Below are 25121 nucleotides of genomic sequence, written 5' to 3'. Positions count from 1 at the left end.
GATTGGCTGTCGACCTGACAAAGATTTTAGTAAAGTCACTCCTGAAAGGTGGAATTCCCGGCTCGGAGGCAATATATAACGTGGCACCAAAGCCGCTAACACTAAATTAAAACACACTACTGCATACTGTGACTTTGAGGCAACAAATTATGGTAATTATGGAAAGAGGACAAACTAAGCATTACCTAAGTTTTCAATAATGCTCAACTCATGCTTAACAAGGGGTCCTTATTTTAAAGTGTTACTGCTTTGTCTTCTTTGGCTAGAGGGGTCAAATACTTATTTTCCTCAATTGAATACAATCAATTAGTTATTTTCTGGATTTTCTTTTTAATATTTTGTCTCTCCATATTAGAATACACCTACCGTTAAAATTATATAGTGATCATGAACTATTAGTGGGCAAACCAACAAAATCAGCAAGGGATCAAATATGTATTTACCAGGAGGGAGAGCAGCGGAGAGGAGGGCAGCAGGTCCAGCTGCAGCAGACTGTGGAAGTTGGTGGCCAGTAGGACATGTGGACATTGGTCAGCTGGCTTAAGGAGCCAGCTGCTGGTACAGGATGCAAGCAAAGACAAGCCGTCCACCTGCACACAACAACACACTTTATTGTACTGGTTACTCTTTATTTAAAGACAAGCCATCCACTTTCACGCAATAATACACTTCATTATACTGGTTGGTCTTTATGTACAAATTATTTTTTACTCTCTTCGTTATCTTAGACTTTATGTTTATTTTACTTCAACCGTCATTAATTAGGCACAGCATAACAAACTATGCCACAATATGTACAGATGGTACCCCTTCATTTCTCTCGAGTTACCGGGACAATGACGAGTTAATAATCGCGTTACATATCTCGCCTAATTGCAGTGTACCCAAACAACCGCCAGGTGGCCAGGGAGCACTCGCTATACACTTTACTAATGAGAGGCCCACGGACCCAGAACCCAGACTCCAGAAGGAATAATAAAAAAAAACGTTTTACACAAACTAAAAGTAGCAGTCGGTGTGCTCTCTGTCTCTCTCACCAGCGTGGTCATGTGATCTGAGTAGGCCTAGCCTTCTAGGATTGAGAGGATAACAGGGTGACAGAGTGTTCAAGCGCAAAAGAGAGGCCAATATTTCTTATATTTAATAATTAATATTTATCATGATTATTATAGGAATATTTCATGCTGTGAGAGATGCACGGATACAAAATTAAGTGTAAGCAACTGTCGGGTTCTGTGAGATGGACAGGCGCACACATGGAGAACTCTCGAAGCCATAACCAACAGAAGAGATCTCACGTCCCCACCTGCATTTTTGCTGTTTGCTATTTGCTATGACTAATTAATGCATCGAGTGCAGATGCCACTCAATTATGCCCAAAAACTGTATGCCAAACATTTTTTTAAATCATTAAACAATGTCTGCGCAGCCAGGGAGGTTTTCCATCTTATCCACACTTATCAAGCAAGGAGGGGCAATTTCATAAGCGTGTGCCAATTAATTAGCCTATTAGTCCACATTAAGACATGGGCCGGTAGGCTACGACATATTTTCGTTTGCATTCTTTTTTAATAGGCTACTCTTTCATAAAAGTTTTGACGAAAGTTCTTTTTTTGTTGTTTTTTTTTATTCATTATTTTTTACATAAAATGTGATTTATCAGACCTTATCCGGCATTTGCATTCGTTGCATTCGTTCGTTCGCAAGTCATTCACCATGGGCCTATTGCCTCGGCATTAAGCAACTGCCGTGTTCTGCGAGGGAACACATGCCAGAACAGATCTCACGTCCCCACCTGCATTTTTGCTGTTTGCTATACATGACTAATCAATGCACCGAGTGTAGCCCAGATGCCACTAAATTATGCCCAAAACTATGCCAAACATTTTTTTAACTACACAATGTCTGCAAAGAGAAGACGGCGGTCTTCCCGGTGTACTCTGGCTACTTGGCTATTGACTGTCTGTTTGCGCAGCGCCTCCTAAAACTCCCCAACCATTTTTTTTAACGGGAGCACTTGAGATGACTATGATCACCAACTTGAGCACCAGTCATAGTGCAACAAATCGTTATCGTAAACATAGTCTTGATAATTAGAAATTACAACAACAAAAAAAAACATTTTATAGACTTTAGCTATAGCCTAACCCGACTTCTCTACCTGTTTCAATTGGCGCTGCAGCCTCACAGGGAGGACGTTAATTTGGCATAGGCCAACTGCAAGAGACTACTAGTTTGTGAGATGACGTGATGTGTGAATAATTACGCTATGCAATAGGCATATTTAGCTGCCCATTGAAAGGCGCGCACTCAGTCATTTTTGTGCTTATCGCACATCAAGCGTGCCATCAGCGCCCATCCCCTCGGAGCCACGAAACCCACTGCGCTCCGAAGAGCAAAGCTACAAGCAATTGTATCCGTATTTTAGTGTGTGCCTAGGTAGTTGAATTCATTTTAATTACAGGCATAGCCTGATTATCTCAATCGTGCCAACAGCTTGCTAGCAAGATGTTTGCCCTCACAGGCTATTAGTTTGCTGTAATAGGATACGACCAGTAAGTCTCAACTTGTCTGTCTTTTCTTTTCCTTATTTTAATATTTAGTAAAATACATTAAAGACTAGGCCTAAATAAGATAATAAAGTAGGCTAAATAAGTCACTCAGTTTTAGCCTACATGAATTCAAGGCAATGAAGAAATGAGGGATTTTTCATATCTTAGCCTATAACGATATTAGACTATGGCTTTATGAAGTATTGACTTGAGGTAGACCACCAACATCTGATTCTGAAGTGGGGGAGGGTTGTTTTTTCACTCCAAATGTTCCCGGACACACACACACACACACACGCCACTAATCTCTCTCTCTGTCTCTCCCTATCTTTCTCGTTGTTGCTCATACATGCATCTGGATAGGCAGTGTGGTCACTGGTCACCAACCATATTTTCGAACAAATGCTGTGTTTTTTTAAATGAAAACTTTATTCAGTTATTTGTGAACAGTGTCTGCTTTTCTCTTTCGATGTTGCGTGACAGCGGACAAGTGTCTGGTCCTTGTGACTTCAAAAACTTAACAAAGAGGTGAAACTTTTCAGGACGTTAACTTGTTTACTGCTAATAAATAGGCAAGCTTTAGGAGCAAGAAGTGTAATGTCGGGGGAGGTCATTTATCGCTTTCTGCTAGCTACAGTCTTTAAATGTGGGCTGTTATTGTGTCTGTTTTGCCAACAACACAGTGGCAATAGCCGCATTGCATGGCCTGTTTAGTCCCTCGCAATGCTATACTATATATAAGTGTATATAGATAGATTTCATGTTTACTAACAGCGCGCCTGCGCACGGCGACAAGGGGCAGAAAGGCTTCTACGGCCATAGAAAAACAGTATACAGCTCTGTTAAAATCTACGTGTGTTACTTTTTATTATTTTGCTAGTTGCTCTTTTTTAAATAAAAAACGGCCGGTACACACTCTCCCGACCCATCCCCAATCGTAATTTTGCCACCTAGAGCCTTTCCTAGGTCTAGGTTTCATGATAAAAAGGCAGGATATTTACAGTGCTAATAGCATTACATCTGAAGGCTGCCAATGGGCTGACACTGATGTTGGTAAAAACGTGCTTGATCAAAGGTGACAACGTTTCTTCTCTGATGTTTTGTACACTACATTGAGGGAAAGGGGGGAGTGAGCGAGAGGGCAAAGGATCTTGCTTGGATGTAAAACGATCATTCATGTGCCATAACAGGAGTGCTTACAACTTCAGGCAGTGTGCTGTTTGTGCTTGGTGCAGACTTGACGAGATACATACAAAATGTAAACATCTGCTTGTGCGACTTTTGGCAGATAGTTGTTCATAGAATATATGTTCATACACTTGATTAACCGGCATTTAAACGGAAAGGCGACCGTACCAAATAAATAACCTGGTGAATTTGAACTAATCTAATCTAATAACAACACGTTAGCTAGCTAGCTAGCAACGAACGTTAGCGTGTTAGCTGGACAACTAACCACTACCTCCAAGTCAGACATGAGTCTCCCATCTTACATAAAATGTAAATTTAAGTTGAAAGGGGGGTATTGTTGAATATATGACCTGACATATAAACCATTTGAAACAGTACAGCTTGTTAGCAATGCTACCTACCGAATCTCAATAAGCGTTGCTAGCTAGCTAGCGCGCTACATTACCTGGACAAAATCAGCCCATTTCTGATGTTGCATTGCTACTAGATCTCAAGACTCTACTTGTAGATTAATCTACATTTTGTATTTCAATTGTAAGGAGATGAAAAACGGACAACAGATCTCTAATAACTTAAACATCTGTGTCATAACAACATTGCAATCGTTTATGCTAGCTTTCGCTAGCTAGCACCACCACTAGTGTGTGAGCTTGCTAAAACAAGTTACCAGTTTTAAAACAACTAGGATCTAATTACAGTAGGAAGTTGGTAATTCGGTTATTAACAATATGAATGCCCTCTCCAGTGTATAATCAATAGTATTAAGACAGTGCTAAAGTCTGTTACAATAACAATACATCAAATGCTATGGTGCAACAACCTGCTTTATCACAAAAAACCTTTAAACTCATTAAAACCTACATTTCCTAAAAAACGGATGCCCTGTGCAAGGTATACAAATCATCCCGATCACATAACTAACTCTGCAAATACAGTTGAAAATAGATCAGCATCTTAAAATCCCACTTTCTTAGACAAGTTATCCACAGCGTCGATAGAAAACAATATTGAACTGCGCGGCTTTCTGCCCCTCGCATGCGCAGTTGTTACCTTTTTGTTACCGTGTGACGTTGCCTGGAAATCTATCTATATAAAGTGTAATATATATAAAGTGATGCATTGCTCACCCCAGATGGCTTAGGGCCCCCACACTACCAAAGTCCCGCATCATTACCTAGGGCCCCCTCACCACCCAGGCCCACACTACCTAGCGCCCCCATATCAGCAAAGTGTAAGGGTATATTAAATAATTCTTACTCTTTCTATGAAGACATCCAATTTCCTCTTGTTCACACTAATGCAGATGAGGTAACAGGAGCTTTTATATAGCAAGGATTGAACATACACTTGTCAATGACGGTGGGTTGGTGAGATGTGATTTTTTTCATGTACCACTAAGTTTTAATTGTAAAAACCCCCAAAATAAATGCAGAACATTAGAATATTAGTTTTGAAGCGAAAATAAACTATTCCTTTGTGATAATTAAGTTAATGTTTGAGAACATTTGCTTCAAGAAGTACAGTGCATGATGGGTACGCAATCTAGGCCAACAGACAACCTACCCAGCTCTGTTCCTTTATCACAAAGGAACAGCTTAGTTTCGCATCCAAACTATTTCTCATTGTTACATTCTGCATTCATTGTATGGTTTTTACATTTAAAACTAATTGGTGTATGAAAAAATGACATCTCACCACCCCACCGTCATTGAGAAGTTTACGTCCAATCCTTGCTATATAATCTTTCCTATTACACATATACACACTGAGTGCAATAAGTGAGATCTACAAATCTCATTAGACTGAGGCAGAATCAGGGGTGGGGTGGGGTGGGGTGGGGGCTAGGTAGTGCGGGGACCATAAGCAATCTGGGCTGAGCAATGCATCATTTTAGAATAGGGACCCTTATTCCACATCTGTTTTCACACTGTTCAGGGTTTGTTCACACAGTTAACCAGGAGCTTATACACATTGTATTTTGGCCCTTACTGCTTACTCATAAATAGAACTCTAGGTCTACTAGGTCCTTACTAAGGTTATATTGGTAATAAATCCCTTATTGTGCATGACCAAGACATTTGCGAATAAATGTCTAACAACTGTCTGATTTTGCTTAGTACATTCCTTATATATATATATGTATATATATATATATATATACTGTATATATTATATATATATATATATATACAGTATATATATATATATATATATATATATATATATATATATATATATACTGTATATATATATATATATATATATACATATATATATATAGAGGTATACTAGATATATAGTAATAGTATTAAGTTGTGCTACCTTGTTTTTGTGGTAGCGGCAGTGTGGATCAGGTAATAGCCTGCAATATTAGGGGAGGCGGCCGATGCGCCAGTTTTGAAGACAGAATGCCGTCGGCAAATGTAAAATTCCACCTCTCTCATGCTGACGTTACGGGACACACTTCATTACAATGTTGTTCATGTCTGTTTGACTCACACATGTAGGTGTAACATTATCTTGCCATTTCACAAAAAATGAGACAGGCTTGCTTGCTTGATGCACAAAGCAATCAATCCACTCAAAATGGTCTGGCACACTCAGGCACTGCGGCGCATTGAGAGGATGAAATATTCACAAGCACCAATAATAGGCTACCCCCGGGATGTCAAACTCATTTTGGTCCGGGGGCCGCATACAACCCATGAGGACCTCAAGCGGGCCGCATTAGTAACATCATCGCAAAAAAAAAAAAAAACTTAAAGCAGAGGATTAGTGTTCAGTACTATCACGTTTTAAGTGTGTTGAATATGTAGAAAGCAATGCAATACTGATAATCCTATGCAAAATTTCCTTGAGTTCATTCATTCATTGCCAACCGTCAATTAATTAAATATGGGACAGTTCATTTTGGCAGGGGGTTTGGGGGTTTTCCCCCAGAAAATGTTGTATTTCTTATATGTAATTTCCTGCATTTTCACGCATTCTAACATCCCGTTTCCAGTTTGAGCTTAATAGGAACCAATACAAATCCAATTATATTTATTATTTAATTACAACCAATACCAATACAATGCGAATAAGAAGTATTAACATTTTATCTCTATATATGAGGTCTATAATATATGAGCTTTATCAAATACCTGTTACAGTACAAATTCACTATTTATAATAAAAGTGTGATGTGCACTTTACTACATATATACAGTGAGTCCAATATGTATTTGATCCCTTGCTGATTTTGCCAGTTTGTCCACTAATAAAGACATGATCAGTCTATAAATTCATGATAATATGTATTCAAACATGGAGAGACAGAATATCAAAATGAAATTCCAGAAAATAATTTAAAATAATATATTTTAATTTATTTGTATTTAATTTAGGCAAATAAGTATTTGACCCCTCTAGCTAAAGAAGATAAAGTGCTTTGTGGCAAAGCCCTAGTTGTCAAGCACTGAGGTCAGATGCTTCTTTTAGTTGATGACAATGTTTGTGCATATAGTAGAAAATATTTTTGCCCAGTTTTCTTTGCACATTATCTCTAAAACATTAATAGTTTGTGGCTGTAGCTTGGCAAATGGGAGGTTCAGTTCTCTCCATAGAATTACTATAGGGTTAATATTTGGAGACTGTCTAGGTCACTTCACGACTTTAATATGCTTCTTATTGAGCCACTCCTTCGTTGCTTTGACTGTATGTTGTGTATTATTGTCATGTTGGGAGATCCAACAATGGCCCACCTTTCAGGGTAGTGGTGGAGGGAAGGACATTTGCATTCAGGATTGCACATTACATGTCTCCCTCCATCCATTCGTTGACGATATGAAGTTGCCCTGTGCCTTGGCCAGGCAAACACCCTCAAACCATAATGATACCACTTTCATGCATGATGGTGAGGAGGGTGTTCTTGGTATCATAGACAGCAGTACTCTTTCTCAAAACACATTGAATTGTGATAATGCCAAACAGCTTTATTTTGGTTTCATCTGACTACAGCACCTCCTTATCATATCCTAAACCAGTCTGATGTCCGTTAGCAAACCTCAAGTGGGACGGCACAGGTTCCTTCTGAAGTAGAGGTACCATGTGTGCACAACAGGATTTTAAACATCTGTGGCATTAAGTGCTACCAGCAGTTTTCTTAGTGATTTTGGTCCCAGTAGTTTTGATATCATTGCCTAGTTCATCCCGTACAGCTCTAGGGTGATTTCTTTCTGTTCTCATGATTATCAAATCCCTACAAAAGGTAAAATCTTGTATAGAACCCCAGACAGGCTGATGGATAGCCATTTTGTATTCCTCACATTTTGGAAGAAATGCATCAACAGCTGGGTCATTAATACCCAGTCTCTTTCTTGTGGCTTTGCAGCCCATTTAATCTTTGTTCAGGTCTAAAATCATGTCCCTGATATCATTTGACCACTCTTTGGCCTTTCCCATGCTGGTGAGGTTGGAGTGTGACTGATTCACTCATACTATGGACTGATTCTGCTGATTCAATGTGTCTTTTATGCATGTTAGTATGTGCAGCTGTCTTTAATTCACATGACAAGTTGATCGGAAGTGCCCATATGGTCTGTCGGCCCGGAACTGTAATCAGTTGGCAGGGGATCAAATACTTATTTTGCTCGATGAAATGGAAATGAATTAATATATATTCTCTTCAGTTAATTTCTGGATTTTCTTTTTGATATTCTGTCTCTCCATATTAGAATACATATTATCATAACATTTATTGACTGATCATGTCTTTGTTAGTAGGCAAACCAACAAAATCAGCAAGGGATTAAATACATATTGGACTCACTGTACAGTGTAACAGAGGGACCATTGGGTTAATGTCATGCAGGTCTCGATTTTGCCCCGAGGGCATTTCATTTTAAAAAAAAAAATAATAATAATAATTTTTTTTTTTATATCCGGGCCGGATGGAACCCTCTGGCGGGCCGGATGCGGTCCGCGGGCCGTATGTTTGACACCCCTGGGCTACCCCATCTTCTACCTACTGTTTAGTTGTGCTACCTTACATTTTGGGGTATAGCGGCAACTGTGTAGATCAGGTAGGATAGGTAATAAGCAATATTTGCTCACATTGACCTGCACTTTTTGTCGTGATTTGGCGTTTAACGTCTAGCATGTTCAATCTTGAGCACAATTCACCATATCCTCCCAACTCCCCCGCGTGATTTCATGTCTTCTCAGTATTTCCATTACGGCTTATTAGCCTTTTCTGTTGTGCTAATTTCGTTATTCTAAGCCCTGGCTTTAGAGATGAAGCAATTGTGATCAGTGAGGTTGTGGAAACTGTTGAATAATGGTGGTCCTGAAGTGGAAAGGGAAGCGGCCGATGTCAGTTTTGAAAACAGAATGTCATCGCCAAATTTAAAATTCTCTCTCATGCTGGCGTAAGTTTAGCCGACATCAGCAACCTCACATTGTCAGCGTTTATGTTATTGTTTTGTCATGTAGGTGAGTCTATAGTACCTGTTAATGTCAATGTTATTGTTTTGAAAGTTGTAGGCTAATTGCTGCCAGCAGTCAGTCGATTAGTTTCTAGTCGCTGCAACACCAGATAATAGCAGCAGATGAGGACGGAGAGTGGATGGTAGCCTACTCCACGCTCTTGACAGAGAGGGAAGGAAGGGCATTTCAGACACACGCCTGCTTGCCTAATTCATTTCAAGTGACAAGTTTTGTTTCTTGTAGGCCCATGTAGACTATCCTAATTTGAGTTTCTAATATTTCCGTTTCAGTTCAATCGCCTAGTTTAATAATTGTATGCAATAATGATGATACTCTAATCTTAAATACCCCAGTTTAATAATTGTATGCAAAAATAATACTCTCCTCTACAATAATTTGATAGAAATAATAATAGAAATAGGCCCATTTCTGTTTTGAAAGATAGATATACGCATACACAGGTTACAGTAGCTTACATATGCAAATTATGATTATGATTGGTCTACTTCATCTTAGAAAATGTAAATATAGATAGTCTGTAAAAAAAATGGGCAGTCATGGGTGAGCGGTTAGGGCGTCAGACTTGCATCCCAGAGGTTGTCGGTTCGACTCCCGACCCGCCAGGTTGGTGGGGGGAGTAATCAACCAGTGCTCTCCCCCATCCTCCTCCATGACTGAGGTACCCTGAGCATGGTACCGTCCCACCGCACTGCTCCCCATGTGGCGCCACTGAGGGCTGCCCCCTTGCACGGGTGAGGCATAAATGCAATTTCGTTGTGTGCAGTGTGCAGTGTTCACTTGTGTGCTGTGGAGTGCTGTGTCACAATGACAATGGGACTTGGAGTTTCCCAATGGGCTTTCACTTCTTTCACACACACACACACTCTTCTGTCTCCTGCCCACGTCTTTAAAAAAAAAAAAAAAAAAAAAAAAAGCAAAGATTCCATTTCATTCTGTGGTCGTCTGTGATATATGATAATTACAGTGTATTCAGTGATTTGGTAATCTGACATTTTCAAATAAATTGGTGCTTTTGAAGCGGCTTTTGAATGCATATTTGGGTTCCGCGCGCTATGCGATTAATGGTGATTAATCACAGAAAGTCATTGAGTTAATGCGATTAAAGATTTTCATGTTTGCCCACCCCTAGTTAATATAAAAGAAAAGCTTACATTTTAATATAAGTGTTAAATAGTGATTGTGAAATTATTTGTCTTGACATTTTTTTTTACATCACAAAACCTGAGATTTAGACTTTTTATTAGCACTGTAAGTCAGTTGAAATGAGCCTGTAGATAGGATAGAATAGAATAGACACAGGCAAGCATAACATTTGTCTTTGGTCTCACTGTATAAAATTATACATGGACATCAGTGACGGCTGGCAGTCTGTCAAACAGGGGAGGCTGGTCAATTACAATATGTCCAGAACGCAAAAAAAAAAGGGGGGGGGGGTCAATTTTGACACACATCTTACCAGAGCAACAAATGGCCCCACACACTAACACTAAAGGACTCTTGTTGAAACAAATTTGTTGGAAAGCTGGTGCGTTTTTTACTACAGATATTGTTCTTAATTATTTGAGTGCAGCTCTTTGTGAGAAATCTTGCAGCAGTCTGTTCTGGAATAAACATGGGAACTGACCTGTGGTGGGGATTCAAGAGAGCTGGTGCTACTATCACATTATCTAATTCAATTAATCATTATCCCCCTTGTATTCATAGGGAAATGTCATATAAAAATATGTTTTATTATCATTACGCCTACCTCTGCCACATAATGATGTGAATGAGTTTGTCTTCGTTGTCTTTGTTCATTACTGGGTGCACAGTTTACCACTAGGGGGCGCCAAATCTTTAAAGTGGACATGAAACACTAGACAAAGTTGTCCTCATTAGAAATATTGAGTCTTAGTCTATCCATTCGAGTTGCCTTAATAGTGTTAGTGACACTGGTTAAAATATAATAAGTTTCAGAAAGATACATTTTTGCAACTGTGTAGCGCCATGATGTTCCACGGCAGAACGCTACATCACTGGGTGTGTTGCCTTGGAAATTCTACAGTAGCAAGCATCGGAGACGGACACAACGACATTTAGAGATTTGACTATTATGGAGAACGGTAATAAGCAGAGGACAAAGGGAGGGCATTATTGTATTGCACCTGGCTGCAAGAATACATTTTACCGTTTAAAGGTGAGTAAGAGCAAGGCAGTTCATTTCCATCACCTGCCCTTGAAGCGCAAAACGGTCCTCCACCGTTTGTTGGCCGCGCTAAAGTGGAAAAACCCTCCTGTCAACAACTATGCCGGTCTGCAGTGACCATTTTTTGGATGAAGATTACATAGAGGAAAAGATATTTGATCCATCACCGTCTAGTGACTAGGTCCACAAACAGGCTTAAATTGGACGCAACCCCCTCTGTGTTCAATTTTACAACGTATGGCAACGTAACTTTGGCCCTGCCAAAATTGCGCTGCGCCTGAAAAGACGACAACGGCGCACTCATCTAGTAGAACAACTTCAGGTAGCCTACGATAGTATGAAAGACAGACTAAATGCTAAATTAATCACCAAGGGTAATAAAAACATTGTGCAATTCCATGTTAGCTTTGAACACTTGCACCTTTCCAGCTATCGCCCACCACAGTTGTTAACAGGTTTTTATTTACTTGGGGTGGGTTAAGACTAAATGTCGGGCGATCGCTACCTCCATCTACTACACCATGCCCGCTAGTGGGCATGTCAGGATACATTTAAACTTCCAACCTTTCTTTAAAATTTTAGGCCACAGGCTTGGGTGCAGTTATTTAATAGTTGTTTGGCTTTCAGTGCCATAGCCTTTCTACCTATATAAACCCTCTCTGATAGTACCCAACCCAACAAATCCATAATATGTAGCCTATATTTAGTAGACTTAATGTCTTGTTGCATTACACCAAATGGCAAACCCAACAATTTTTAACCAGTCATTTACCCTCTATACATCATCATTATAGGATAGCTTATTTCCCATTCAAGTATCAAAATCTGACATATAAAGATAAGTATAACTACAACTTCACAAAGGAAGAATGAAGCATTTAGATTATTTTACTACTGAATAAAACAACACACACTCCTAAAATAGATCTACACATTACACAGTATATCACCTTAGTATAAAATCAACACAAGCAAACAAATGCCTTTGAACTGCAAACATATTCTTTATTTCTGTAGGTCAGGCATACATCCATTCATTTTGAGGTAGACGGTGAAAGTACTACTGAGTGTGACATTCTGCAAGAACATCAATTAGGCCTACCTAAAACCGTGAGTGTAGGCACACAGACTGATGAAGTGCATCAGTACAGTAAAGGCACAATGACAGGCAACATTGACAGTTGGATTAGCCATGACCATCCTTACAGCAAGCCAGTGCGGGACTTAACACCCTTGCCAGCACCAAAGCCTGCTGCCTGCTCAAGTGACACAGAGTGGGATAACTTAGATGAGGGTAATGCAATGGAAGAGGAGGAGTCAGATGAGGATTTTGAAATGAGGGAAGACCACCTAGAAAGCAGTGAGGAGAGTATTACTGGCAGTGAATGTAGCCCCTTCCTTGAAATATGTGACCCTATTGGCCTGAAATGTTTGTCGAGTCGAGAATGGTTCAACATTGAGAAGGCCTACATAATACAGGAGGTACAAAATGTATGGACCACCCATAATGAGTCTCTGCTGGCTGCTGCAGGGGATGAACCACTCCTGCTGTGTGGTGATTGTAGATATGACAGCCCTGGACACAATACCACATTCGGAACTTACTCCCTCCTTGACACCAACTCAGGCCTGGTGCTGGCACAGGAGACTGTGGAGGTGACGGAAGTAAAAAAAAATAGCTATTGGTTGGAGGTAGAGGGCATGGAGAGGTGCCAATCACAGCTGAAGGAGCATGGTGTGTCAGTGTCCGTGTTGGCTACAGACTTTCTCCAAGACTTGCTCCACATCACAAATGTTCACGAGTGGACCTGTGGAGAAACGATGACCAAGTGTGAACATGCACCTTACACAGCTGAGGAAGAAAGAATGCATCCCTGGTTACAGCCTGACTCAGCTGCTTTTGAAGTCCTGCAGAAGGTGGTTCTGGACAAGGTCCTCCTGAAGAAACTGGAGAAAACATGTGAATGTGTACACACAGGCCAACTTGAGTCACTTCACTCCCTGTACACCAAATATGCCACGAAAAGGAAGAAATTCCTAAAGGAAAGTTTCGAAGCACGCCTCCAGATTGCTGCAATAGATCACAATGTCAATTCCAACAGACAAATGGCAAAAAGAAAAGATAAAAAAGAGAAAACAGAGATACAATTCAAACACCAGTTCTCAAAGGGAGCACAACACTACATCACCACTCCCAGGAAAGTGAACAAGGACTATAGTTTTAGGAAGGACATTGTGTCAGGCGTAGTCAAGAGGTGCAGATCTGTTTCCATCCGAGCAGCACTGCAACAGTCAAACCCCGACCCAGTGGTCACACTGGCACAGCACAAAGGTGTTGTAAAGCCTGAGAAGGCCTTTTCAATGTGAAGGCATCTCAGCCGATTTGCACCAGGAGCTCCTAAATAAAAACAAAATCACACACAGGATCGATAAACAATCACAATACAAAACAAATGATACTTGCATGGTTTCATTAATGTAATGTGGGCTAATATAATAATTCTGTCACATTCCAAATGTTAAGTGCAAAAGAATGTGGTTCAAATTGAAGTCTTGGACATATAATATAGTTATTATTTGATTTAAAAAGAGTATTCAAATCCATGATATTGTGGCGATGGGTATAGGTGCCGTATGGTGGTTACAACGCAGGCTGGTATTGGCATCCTGTTTCTCCTCCCCAGGTGTCCTCTTGCCCAGAGAGTGAACTGCCTGTATGCCATTAACCTGTACAGACTGGAGAGGAAAAGTTGAATCAGACATCTTAGGTTTGATGTGGTGTTAAAAGTTTAATGCAGAGTTTACATGTTAGACCTATATAATAATAATAATAATAATAATAATAATAATAATAATAATAATAATAATAATAATAATAATAGCAATAACAACAATAAGGCTTAGTCCCCTTTCTTCACTCCATTCTGCATAATGGTCTACATTTAACCATGCCATTTACAGTTTGACTGGTACACTGACATTAACCAAACCCAATAAGTTCTTGGTCGTAGGCTAGGGCAGGTGGTGCAAGGAATGATCACCCAAAATGTAGAACTGTGTTTTACAGCTGCTTGAGAACAAGCGGCCACAATCACCATGGACATAATAATAACCCTCCAAGGCAATATTGTGTACTAAGCCTACTTTTCACCATGCACAATTCGGGGATGTGTTCTCTGGATATATTTAGGCTATAACTTATCCAATGGGGAAATGCGCAGTGAAACGCAGGGCTATTTATGGCTGAGTTGCAAGCTAGAAGTTGTTTTGTTGCTGTTTTTCGAACAGCGAGGGGAAATAGTTGAAAGATGGAATTTGATACCGGTGTAAAAGACTATCTTGGGCGGTAACAACAACAACAATGTCACTTTTAATCTGGGGCGTATTCATTCAGACCAAAATTGATAGACTTTCGTTTTGACCATTCGCTGTGTTTATATCATCTGGAGTCGCCTACGGGGGACCCAGAGTCTGTTACACCGGTCAAGTTTGCTACAAATTGTCGGCTTTTGCTCAGCCTAAATACTATCCCTCGCTCGGTACAAAATCACTTTCACGGACAGTTCAAGCAGTTGGATACAAGCAACGACAACGACCACCGAGTTACTAATTAACGTCAGTCTCTAGTTAGCAGTGTGCTAACTAGAGACTAGCACAAATGCAACGTCTGAATTGCAACACAGGACACATAGGCACACACACGGACTGTTAGCCGTCCGTAGTCAATACTTATAATGAAAGCATTTATAACCAATGCAATCTAAAAACACGCGCCATATGATGTAATAACATATACTTTTCCGTGTGTATGTTAAATGAAGCAAGCGTAGCTATTTACCTGCTGTTGATGGGCAGCTTCAGTGGCTCCCCTCGTACCTCTCGTAGTGACAGCATCGCCACTTCCAAAACGTCGTTTTCAAGGCACAAGATGCTGAACATCTGAGACATGGTGATACACGTCTCACCCTCGATCAAATGGTCCAAATCAGTCTCAAGACAACACCTGGACTCCCACGAAGTGCACATGGGCTGGCAATGATTACACATGCACCAGTCAATGTTGCCCACCCTGCTCTCACCTCCCGAAATCGATTCGCATAGCCCTAGTCATGTTTCCATATGCCCAGTAGTGGCAATGCTACGCAGTTCCTTCACTATTGGATCGAAAGCATAAGCCATTGAGTGAAAGCCGTGGGATTCGCTAAATCTCTCCACTTCATCCTCCATAGTTTAGCTAAGTTTTTAGCAGGCTACGGGTGAGCAGCAGCAGAGCATAGTATCCCAGAGTAACCGAACCAACCAACACAGAGATACCAGAAGAACTTTGCAACACACCCGGTGATGTCATAAACAAGATGGCGGCGAATATTAATAATGGCCTGCATAGCTAATGTATTCGAAATGTCTTTTTTAAATGATCTACGATTATATTGCTATAATTTTCATCTCTAAATAAATTAAAACTATACTTAACGTATATAAAACGCTATAAATGTAATGTTTCATGTCCACTTTAATTATTTACAAGACATTGCCAACACAGTAGGCAATGACTCGTCAGTCACTCACAGGACTTTGCAATTAACCAGTTGATCAGACACCACGAAAGCTCAAAAGAAACGGTTGTTCTTCCCTACCTTTTTCACCAAGTCAATATTAGGCAGTGGTCTGCTCTGCTCCTTGATATTCACTTTCTCCTCATAAGGACTACTGGAATTCGCCAGAATTTAATCCACAATGCTTGGCATTTTGCATAGCTCTCTAGCTTTCTTGCAAGCTAGCCCCCTCGATAAGTAGGCAACCTCAAATTTTGGAATTGGGAGATTAAAAAGGATAAGGACGTGCCACTATTAAGACTTTATTCGCAACACTAGGTTAACAAGAATATGTACACAAAACTGGAATATATACCGCAATGAATAGCTTCCTCACTGGTTACCACGACGAGACTTCTCAGTCAAATTAATCAACTACTGACACAGACTTTTTTTTCATGGTTCACCCAATCACAAGTCGGAGCTTCAGTCTCCCTTCACTCCCACTGAGGCTCGGTCCTCCAAATCAAAAAATATTTGGGCAATAACCAATGAGCGTTTAGCATTTTGCCATGGACTAAGCACATAATCACACATGCCATTTAAGTCCAGTGAGACTCCATTCACTACCGTTGTCATGAGGGGAAAAAAAACTTCAAGCAGACGTTAGACGAACTGCAGAATCTTATTACTGCCTGGTTTTATCAAGTTGAGCACATGCATCTATGGAGCCGGATATGAAATAGCAAGGTTATACATTTGGATAAAGCATTACTCAAAAATAACACTGTTCACCGTGATTTCGTACAAGAGGCTCCGCCTCCCTTGTACTCATAAAGGAATCGCCTCTGATGGACATTCATTCCATTGCTCAAAACACAAGTACATAGGAAGGCTCGTCTGAGGACAACCTAGAGACATACTGTACATACAGCTCCAGGCCACTTTGTTAGAATAGCATGAAAAAGGTGATTTATTTCCATAATTCCATCAATAATGTTAAACTGTCATGGATTATAGATTAAATATCAATCATTAAATCAATCATTAAATTTTTAAATGTTTATTTTTACACATTTTCATCTTCCAGCTCAAAAAACCCATGAATTGGGGAATCGCATCATTAGAATAATGTATTAAAATCACAATTTTCTTCATCAAAATTCGTGTCACATCAAATCAGTTGAAATTTTGATACTTTCTACATAACATGCAATGTTAAATACTTGGTTAGGACTCTCTCTGTCTTCATAACGGCCATGATGCGTTTAACATTGAAGTCAATGGCAGAAACTGTGCATGGGAGTTATGGAAGCCCAGATATCCTTGATGCTTTGCTGTCAGCTGTTCTTGTTTGTTGACCTGGTGTCCCACACTTCACTCTTCAATATACCCGTAGATTTCCATGCCACGTTTTGGCGCTAACTCACCAGTTTAATTCTAAATCACCAGAAATGAAACCCCATTGAAAATGAATGGGGTTTTATTTCTGGTGAGTTAGAATTAAACTGGTGAGTTAACACCAAAACGTAGCATGATCAAGACAGAGAGAGTCCTAACCAAGTATTGAACATTGCATGTGTAACAGGGTGAAGGTTTTGCGCCTTTAAGGCATGGAAGTAGTCTGCGATAGGTGTAACCGCGTGATTGGTTGGCACCCGCAATTACCTGTTTCCGAGTTTAAACTTTTCATTTAAAAGCCTGGCACCCGTTACCGCAGGGTGTGGCTGATTTGTTTGGTGCCATCTCCGCGTCAGTTTGTCCGGTTGTGTCTGGGCGCACACACCGATATGAAGTGGTCTCTTAAATGAGCCATTTGCATAAAGCGTGCCTATGGCGGAGTAGGTTAGGTTCGTGCTGCTGATGAGTTATGTTCACGACCTGTGTGTCTGAGGTATGTACGCAGAATCATCCCCCCCCCATACCAGAGGTTATGTTGATGTTGCTGGGTGGCTCACCGCTGTTTATTGCTTCACCAGGTATAAACGTACTCTGTGTCTCCTGGTGCCATGCCATCCCGGCTTTGGTAGATATTTCCTCCTCGCTCGTGGTATGTGTCCAACCCTTCATTTTCCTTTGATGTATGAAGTTAGCTTACGATCGCTAGTTAACGGTGCTGTATGGTAACGTATGTGTGCAGGTATGCTGTGGAACTGTGGGCCAACGTGAGGTTGTCTGCTGAGGCGAGCTGCTGTCTTGCTCTACTTGGGATTCTGAATTGACGCGCGCTGAGCGCGCATGCTCCCAGAGCGAGACCGATTCTGGCTTCGCTCCTGACTGGTGTGAATGTGTGTGAGTGTGTGTGGGTGTCTAGGTCCTGTGTGTGGAGTGATCTCCGGTGCCCTTGAGTGAATGCGCGCACACACCTGTGGGCTTCCTCTCCATTTCGCTCCCGTTTGTTGTTTTTCTGGATAGTCTACTGTCAGCCAACCGTATCTCACTCATTTCGTAAAGTCTTCACGAAAATAATATATTAATTTTCGTGGTGCATTCACGTTATTGCCCGCCTTTCGTGAAGTCTTCATGAAAATAATAGATTAATTTTCACGCTGCCTATTCACTTGAATTGCCCGTCTGTTGCCTAGCGACCCACTAGTTTGATGCCCTTTCGGTAGCCTACTGTCACATGGTAATCAAACATTTCAAACAAGCAATTTAGGGTTAGGTTTAGGGTCAAGGTTAGGGTTAAGGTTAGGGTTAAGGTTAGGGTTAGGTTTAGGGGAAATAAGGCGTAAGTACCGAGTGTTCTGTCAGCACCCCCTCCCTGCCCCTGCAGACGTTTGGATAACCATAGCAGCAGTGGGGCAATTCAAGTGAATAGGCAGCGTGAAAATTAATCTATTATTTTCGTGAAGACTTTACGAAAGGCGGGCAATAACGTGAATGCACCACGAAAATTAATATATTATTTTCGTGAAGACTTTACGAAAGGCGTGAGATAGGGCTCTGTCAGCATAATGCACATTGTTCTCGTAATCGGACCATGTCCATGCCTGTGTCACTCTAGCCCTATTGGCTTGTGTCTGTTATGCCAAGTGTATACTAATCATGTGTGTTCTTAAATTGCATGCCGCTGTTATCTAACTGGATTGCTGTGCTAAGTGTGCTGTTTCTTACTAATGCTTTTGGGGTTGGGGGAATCACTGGGCCGTATTGTCTGATTCGGACATATGTGCAGCCCACATTTGTAACTGACTGAAGTGGCCCATTTTAGATATATTGTACTGTTGTGGTTTATTTATAAAATAATTGTATTAATAAAAGAATGTTAATTGTATGCGAACCCAGACTCTGGTGTCCTTCACGAACCTCTGTGCCTTGTTACTACTGGTTTTAAAGCAAAATATATTCTGGGGTGGAAGTCCCCCAGTGGCGTAGTCGTGCAATCATCTGTTTAAAAAAGGTAATTATTATTTTAATTAATTACCGGTTAAGTTCCACTCTGCTACACATGTTATGTAGAAAGTACCAAATTTCAACTGATTTGATGTGAACCGAATTTTGATGAAGAAAATTGTGATTTTATTACAATATTCTAATGATGCGAATTCCCCAATTCATGGGTTTTTTGAGCTGGAAGGCCAAAATATGTAAAAAGAAAAAATTGAATGATTGGAATAGTTAAACAACTGGGCCATGTATCTACAATCCATGACAGTTTAACATTATTGATGGAATTATGGAAATAAATCAACTTTTTCATGCTATTCTAATAAAGTGGCCTGGAGCTGTACGTGTACATACATCATTGCATACATTCCCTCCATCAAGCCACCCCTCCCAGCATACACATCATATACTACAAGTCAGGTACCAGATCCAGTTCGTTGTTTTTTGTTAAACCTGTCTAGCTTTTCCATTGCTTGTTGACCATGGAAATTGCATTTGGTATTAACCCTCTGAGGTCTAAGGCCTTTCAGAGGCTTGTAGGCTGCTTGCACCACCCTGACATTTTCAAGTATTTTCAGCTAACAGTAAGCATCTATGCAAAAGTGGAATATATGGTTGTATTGTGAAAAGCCTGACAAGAAATAATCTGAAAAAAAATTGGATGTCATACAAACATGTTTTATTTAAATTGAGTATAAACACAACTGTACAAAAAAAACAGGGTTCAGACGTCTTCAAAAAGTTCAAGAAAACACACAATAAATATATCTAGCCAAGACTTTTGAAGTTTGAATCTTGTAAACAAATGTGTTGGCAGCATAAAAGTGAAAAGGGCATTTAGAAATGTTTTGTTGTTTTCATACAAAATGCAAAAAAGAATGACTATGTCACTGCCACTGCCTGTCTCATTTGAATACTAATGAGATAGGTGTGAAAAACCTCTAATGGCCCACACCCCCCTGTCAATCCCCATGTGCTCTGATAGCCCCAACCCCCCTGTCACTCTACGTCTGCTGTGTTTACCCTACCTGAAAGGGGTGTGTTGTCACCTCTGAATAGCCACTCAAGCACTGGTACTTTACATGTGAATAGCTATAGGTGTGGCTGCTACAGGCAGAGAGTAGAGAATATGCGAAGATTTCTTTTCACTTTCTTTAAATTGGGCCAGCTTTATAATTTATTTAATATATATATATTTGAAATCTGGAAGGTCTGAGTTTCTAATGGTGTAACTTATGTGTTTCAATGACAAAAACTCACAGAGTTACAGATTTGTTTTTAGAGACATGTCAAATTGCCCTCTCAAGGGCACTTAGACCTCAATGGGTTAATGAATGTTTGCACTTTTTTTCTTGCAATGTGCGCTCTGTAGCACCTCCTTGAAGGCAGCCGTTCAAATTCAGGGTAAAGGGGTTGGGTGTCATCCTCGGTCATCATCAGTTTTTTTTTTCAGAACTGCAGTCCTAGGATATTCTGTTATATGAGCGGGGGATACCACTACTTCCTGTGTTACACAAAATTCCGCATTCAAGGCACATTACCATGTTAACGGAACCAACTGTAATAGATATTTGAGTTGACCTCAAGAGCCAAATAAAATGACAGGCACCAGGCTCCAGGCCTGAGCTTGACATCCATACTCAGGACGAAAAAAAGGTATCTAGGGGTATCATCCTCCTACATTTACTGATGCAATTTGACTCACCGTATTTGTGCCTTTTCCAAATTCATCAATGAGGACCAGGGAGTTTCCTGTACTTTCTTTCACTGCGTATGACATCTGGGGGAAAAAGCATTTAATCAAAACTGGTAGCTGTGACATATGACTGTTGAATTGTATTTAACAGGGACACATGGCGTTTTGTGACGCATAGAGTTAATGCACCAAACTATGAGAAAGCCAACAGCCCATGGGGACCCAGGTTTGAATCCAACCTGGGCCATTTCCTTTTTTTTTTAATTGATTTTTTTTTAAACAGCAAACACACCAAAACAAAGACAGCAAACACAGAACAAAACACACACAAGGGTAGATGACAGTTAGGCAGAAAAAAACGGTTTTCTTTACAAAACATTGTTTATGAGGGAAAAAAGTATATGTCTACATAGTGCAGCAATTAATCTTTCAAAAACTCCAAGTGGTCACAATGTTGGTGTATTAACTGATTATTTATTTACGTTGATAAAGCAATTTGCTGAAAATATGTCCTTTGGTGTGACATTAAGAAATAACTAGACTGCCTGTGCGGTCGCCTTCGACTGCTTAAGGTATATCCCCGAAACGCGACGCTTCCAGTCCCCCATCATTCCTACCACTCCCGTCCACCATTTCGGAAACGTATATGATACATACAGACGTGACATGACGTGCATAGGCTTAAAACCAAACGACTATTGTGAAAATGAAGCAAAAAATGGGGCAAATGGTAATACTGATTTAATGGTTCAGTGGATATACCACATTAGGTACAGTGTAATAACCAGTGTAACAACATTTAATACAATGTAATTTTTTTACTTAGCCTACATCATGTGTTTGTGCTCAAGTGGTATTACATGGTATTGCATATTGTTACACTGGTATTACACTATATTACATGGTATTGCATACTGTTACACTCGTTATTACACTGTACCTGATATTGCTTATTGTTACACTGGCATTACACTAGTATTACATGGTATTAAATATTGTTACATTGGTTATTACACTGTACCTAATATGGTAGATTCACTGAAATGGTGAACCATTAAAATAAGGTGTTACCGGGCAAATCAATCCACCCAGTCAGAAGTTATGGGCCAAATGAAAATTCCGCCATTTTGAAAGTGTTGTCTTCCAAACTCGAATCAGTTCATGAACCTACCCTAGAGCATTCACACACCAAATCTGGGACAAATCCATCCACCCGGTCAGAAGTTATGGACCAAACAAAAATTCGGCCATCTTGAATTCAGCCATCTTGAAAGTGTTGACCTCCCAACTCGAAGCAGTTCATGAACCTACCCTAGAGCATTCACACACCAAATCTGGGACAAATCCATCCACCCGGTCAGAAGTTATGGACCAAACAAAAATTCGGCCATCTTGAATTCAGCCATCTTGAAAGTGTTGACCTCCAAACTCGAATCAGTTCATGAACCTGCCCTAGAGCATTCACCCAAAAAATCTGGGACAAATCCAAACATCTGTTCAAAAGTTATGGACCAAACAAAAATTCGGCCATCTTGAATTCAGCCATCTTGAAAGTGTTGACCTCCCAACTCGAAGCAGTTCATGAACCTACCCTAGAGCATTCACACACCAAATCTGGGACAAATCCATCCACCCGGTCAGAAGTTATGGACCAAACAAAAATTCGGCCATCTTGAATTCAGCCATCTTGAAAGTGTTGACCTCCAAATTCGAATCAGTTCATGAACCTGCCCTAGAGCATTCACCCAAAAAATCTGGGACAAATCCAAACATCCGTTCAAAAGTTATCGCGTTAACACGAAAGACCTTACGCGGCGGACGCGGCGGTGGACGCGGCGGCGGACGCGGACGCGGCGGCGGACGCGGTGGCGGACGCGGACGCGGCGGCGGCGCACGCAAAACCATTACATCCCCGACGCTCCGCGTTTCGGGGATATAAATATATTAAATAATGTAGAAATGGCTTGATGGAGTTTTATGAACATTGTTACACTCTTCATATTTATTGATTTTTTTTAAAGTCTTAATTAAATGAGAAATAACCATTTAAGGATTTTTTTCCCCATTAGAGGTGAGCTTATTAGAAACCTTTGAGGAGATATAGGGATATCTTTCTTTTTAAATGTTCAAAATTGTCAGAATTTATACTAACATTTCAGGGATAATAATTTGTTCTTCCCTAATGCAATATTCAGTGTCAATCAAATTTATTCTTAAGCTCAAACAAATATTTGAGCGCTTTAAAAATGTCACACCGTAGGACATTCATGTCACACTAAAGGACAGAAATGCAAAACTGAGCCAAAAACAAATATATCAAAATGATTATTTTGTCTTTTGATCATAATGTAATGTTGTAGTCAATATTGACCTACACTTTATGCTTTAGGTCTTTAAGTCATAGATTATCAGCCTATCGTAACACTTAATGACAGCCATGCGGTCATTAAATTTAACCTGCAGAGCTCATAAGACTCATACTGAAGTGTGACGTTGGCATGACCATCACACCTCACCCTCTTTGTAGGTATGCTATGACTGTCACATCATTGAACCTGTAGTGTGTAGTGGCCAGTGCCTGTTTGGTATCTCAAGCTGGACAGCACATTTATGCTATATTGACCTCTCCACAGCATACTTTATTCATCTATTCTCTATACCAGGGGTGCTCAACTAGAAACTGAAAAGGTCCACTTGCCAAATTTTCAAAGCTTCCAGGGTCCGAGACAGTCGCGGTGTATCCAAAATTCGAACATCAAACATAAAAGATGATGAATCCAGAAGGAACATTTGAACGATGCACAAAGGATAGGTTCTGTCAAGTCAGTGTGAAAAGTTGCACTTCTTCTGTGCCACCAGTTCTTTAAACTTTGGCACAAAATATGTGAGAGCCAGGCGTAAGCACTGGTGCAAATGTTCATTGGTGAGGTTGCCCCTGTATTTGTTCTTCACCATTGTCATTGAGGAGAAGGCTGACTCACAGGAGTAAGTGGAGGGAAACTTGGTTAGTATCTGCAGGGCCATTTTCTGCAAGACACCTGCAGGGGCCATCTTTGTCCAGAAGGTGGCAGGGTCTCTTAGAGATTCCCGCAGGGCAAGGTTTTCTTGAAGCTCAACCAACTCTGTTTGCAGAGAAGCAGCACTAGCCCATGGGCACACCTTCAGGGCTTCAGTTGAGAATTCCGTCACATTTTTCACCAGGAATGGGTTTTCAACAGTGATGTCATCTTTGAACTGGGTTCCCTCATACAGAGCGATCGCTATCTCGTTCATACATTCTTTGACAACTTCGGCGTCAGTGAAGGGTTTTTTGTGCTTGCCCAAGACCCATGCAACTCGCAGTGACGCTTCAGTCGCGCGCTCTTGCTGGGTTGCTGACCTGACTATCGCAGTTCGTGATACTTGATATGATTCTTGCATTTGATTTATTTTTCTGGTTCTCACCTCACTGTTTTGGGGATAGCTCCGTTCGAAATGGCCATGCTTTGTTTCATAGTGCCGCTTCACGTTTCCACTTTGAGTGCAACAGTCTCATGGCAGATTAGACACATTGGTTTCATGCTACCTGCAGGCAGTACAAATGCATATTTCTCTGTCCACTCCGCCTTAAACTCTCGGTTTTCTGAATCCACTTTTCGTTTCTTTCCCAGTTTGGAGCACGCCATGCTTTATGTTTGCAGAAAGCTGGCTAACTCGTAAACTTAAATCACTGTCCCGACAGAAAGGAAAAAATGCACATGCGGCTTCATGTTCGCTGCTTGGCTGACAGAGTTGTCATAGTGATGATAAACAACCTTGTTTTCGAGATCGCGTGAAAATATCTAACTAGGCTACAACCAGAAATGGCTTGATAAATAATTACACATGAACACTTTCAAAAATATACTACTACTACTACTACTACTACTAATAATAATAATAATAATAATAATAGTCCTAATAATAATAATTTTATTATTACAGACCACTTTGGTCTTGGTCCGGATGACATTGCATTTGGGTCCGCATCTGGACCGAGGTCCGCCAGTTGCGCACCCTTGCTCTATACTCTCTCACTCATCTTTCCTTCACTGTTACCGTTGTAT

At 40.5% G+C, this 25121-nt stretch overlaps 1 protein-coding gene across 3 annotated transcripts in view; it reads right to left on the bottom strand.

Moving 5' to 3' along the window:
- Positions 1-25121, bottom strand: part of msh5 (mutS homolog 5) — a 248287-nt gene that overhangs the window by 19166 nt on the left and 204000 nt on the right. For 2 of the 3 annotated variants that reach the window (XM_063199819.1, XM_063199818.1), the window contains 2 exons: positions 21046-21120; positions 444-590 (listed from right to left, as the gene is read on the bottom strand). In XM_063199819.1, the coding sequence (XP_063055889.1) occupies positions 444-590; positions 21046-21120 (222 nt within the window). The remainder of the gene's footprint in view (positions 1-443; positions 591-21045; positions 21121-25121) is intronic. The other variant, XM_063199820.1, reaches the window with a different exon arrangement.

This window comes from Engraulis encrasicolus, chromosome 5 (assembly GCF_034702125.1).
Source record: "Engraulis encrasicolus isolate BLACKSEA-1 chromosome 5, IST_EnEncr_1.0, whole genome shotgun sequence".
Classification (NCBI taxonomy): Eukaryota; Metazoa; Chordata; class Actinopteri; order Clupeiformes; family Engraulidae; genus Engraulis; species Engraulis encrasicolus.
Note: the sequence above shows the minus strand (reverse complement) of the source record. Positions and strands in the feature narration are given on the sequence as shown.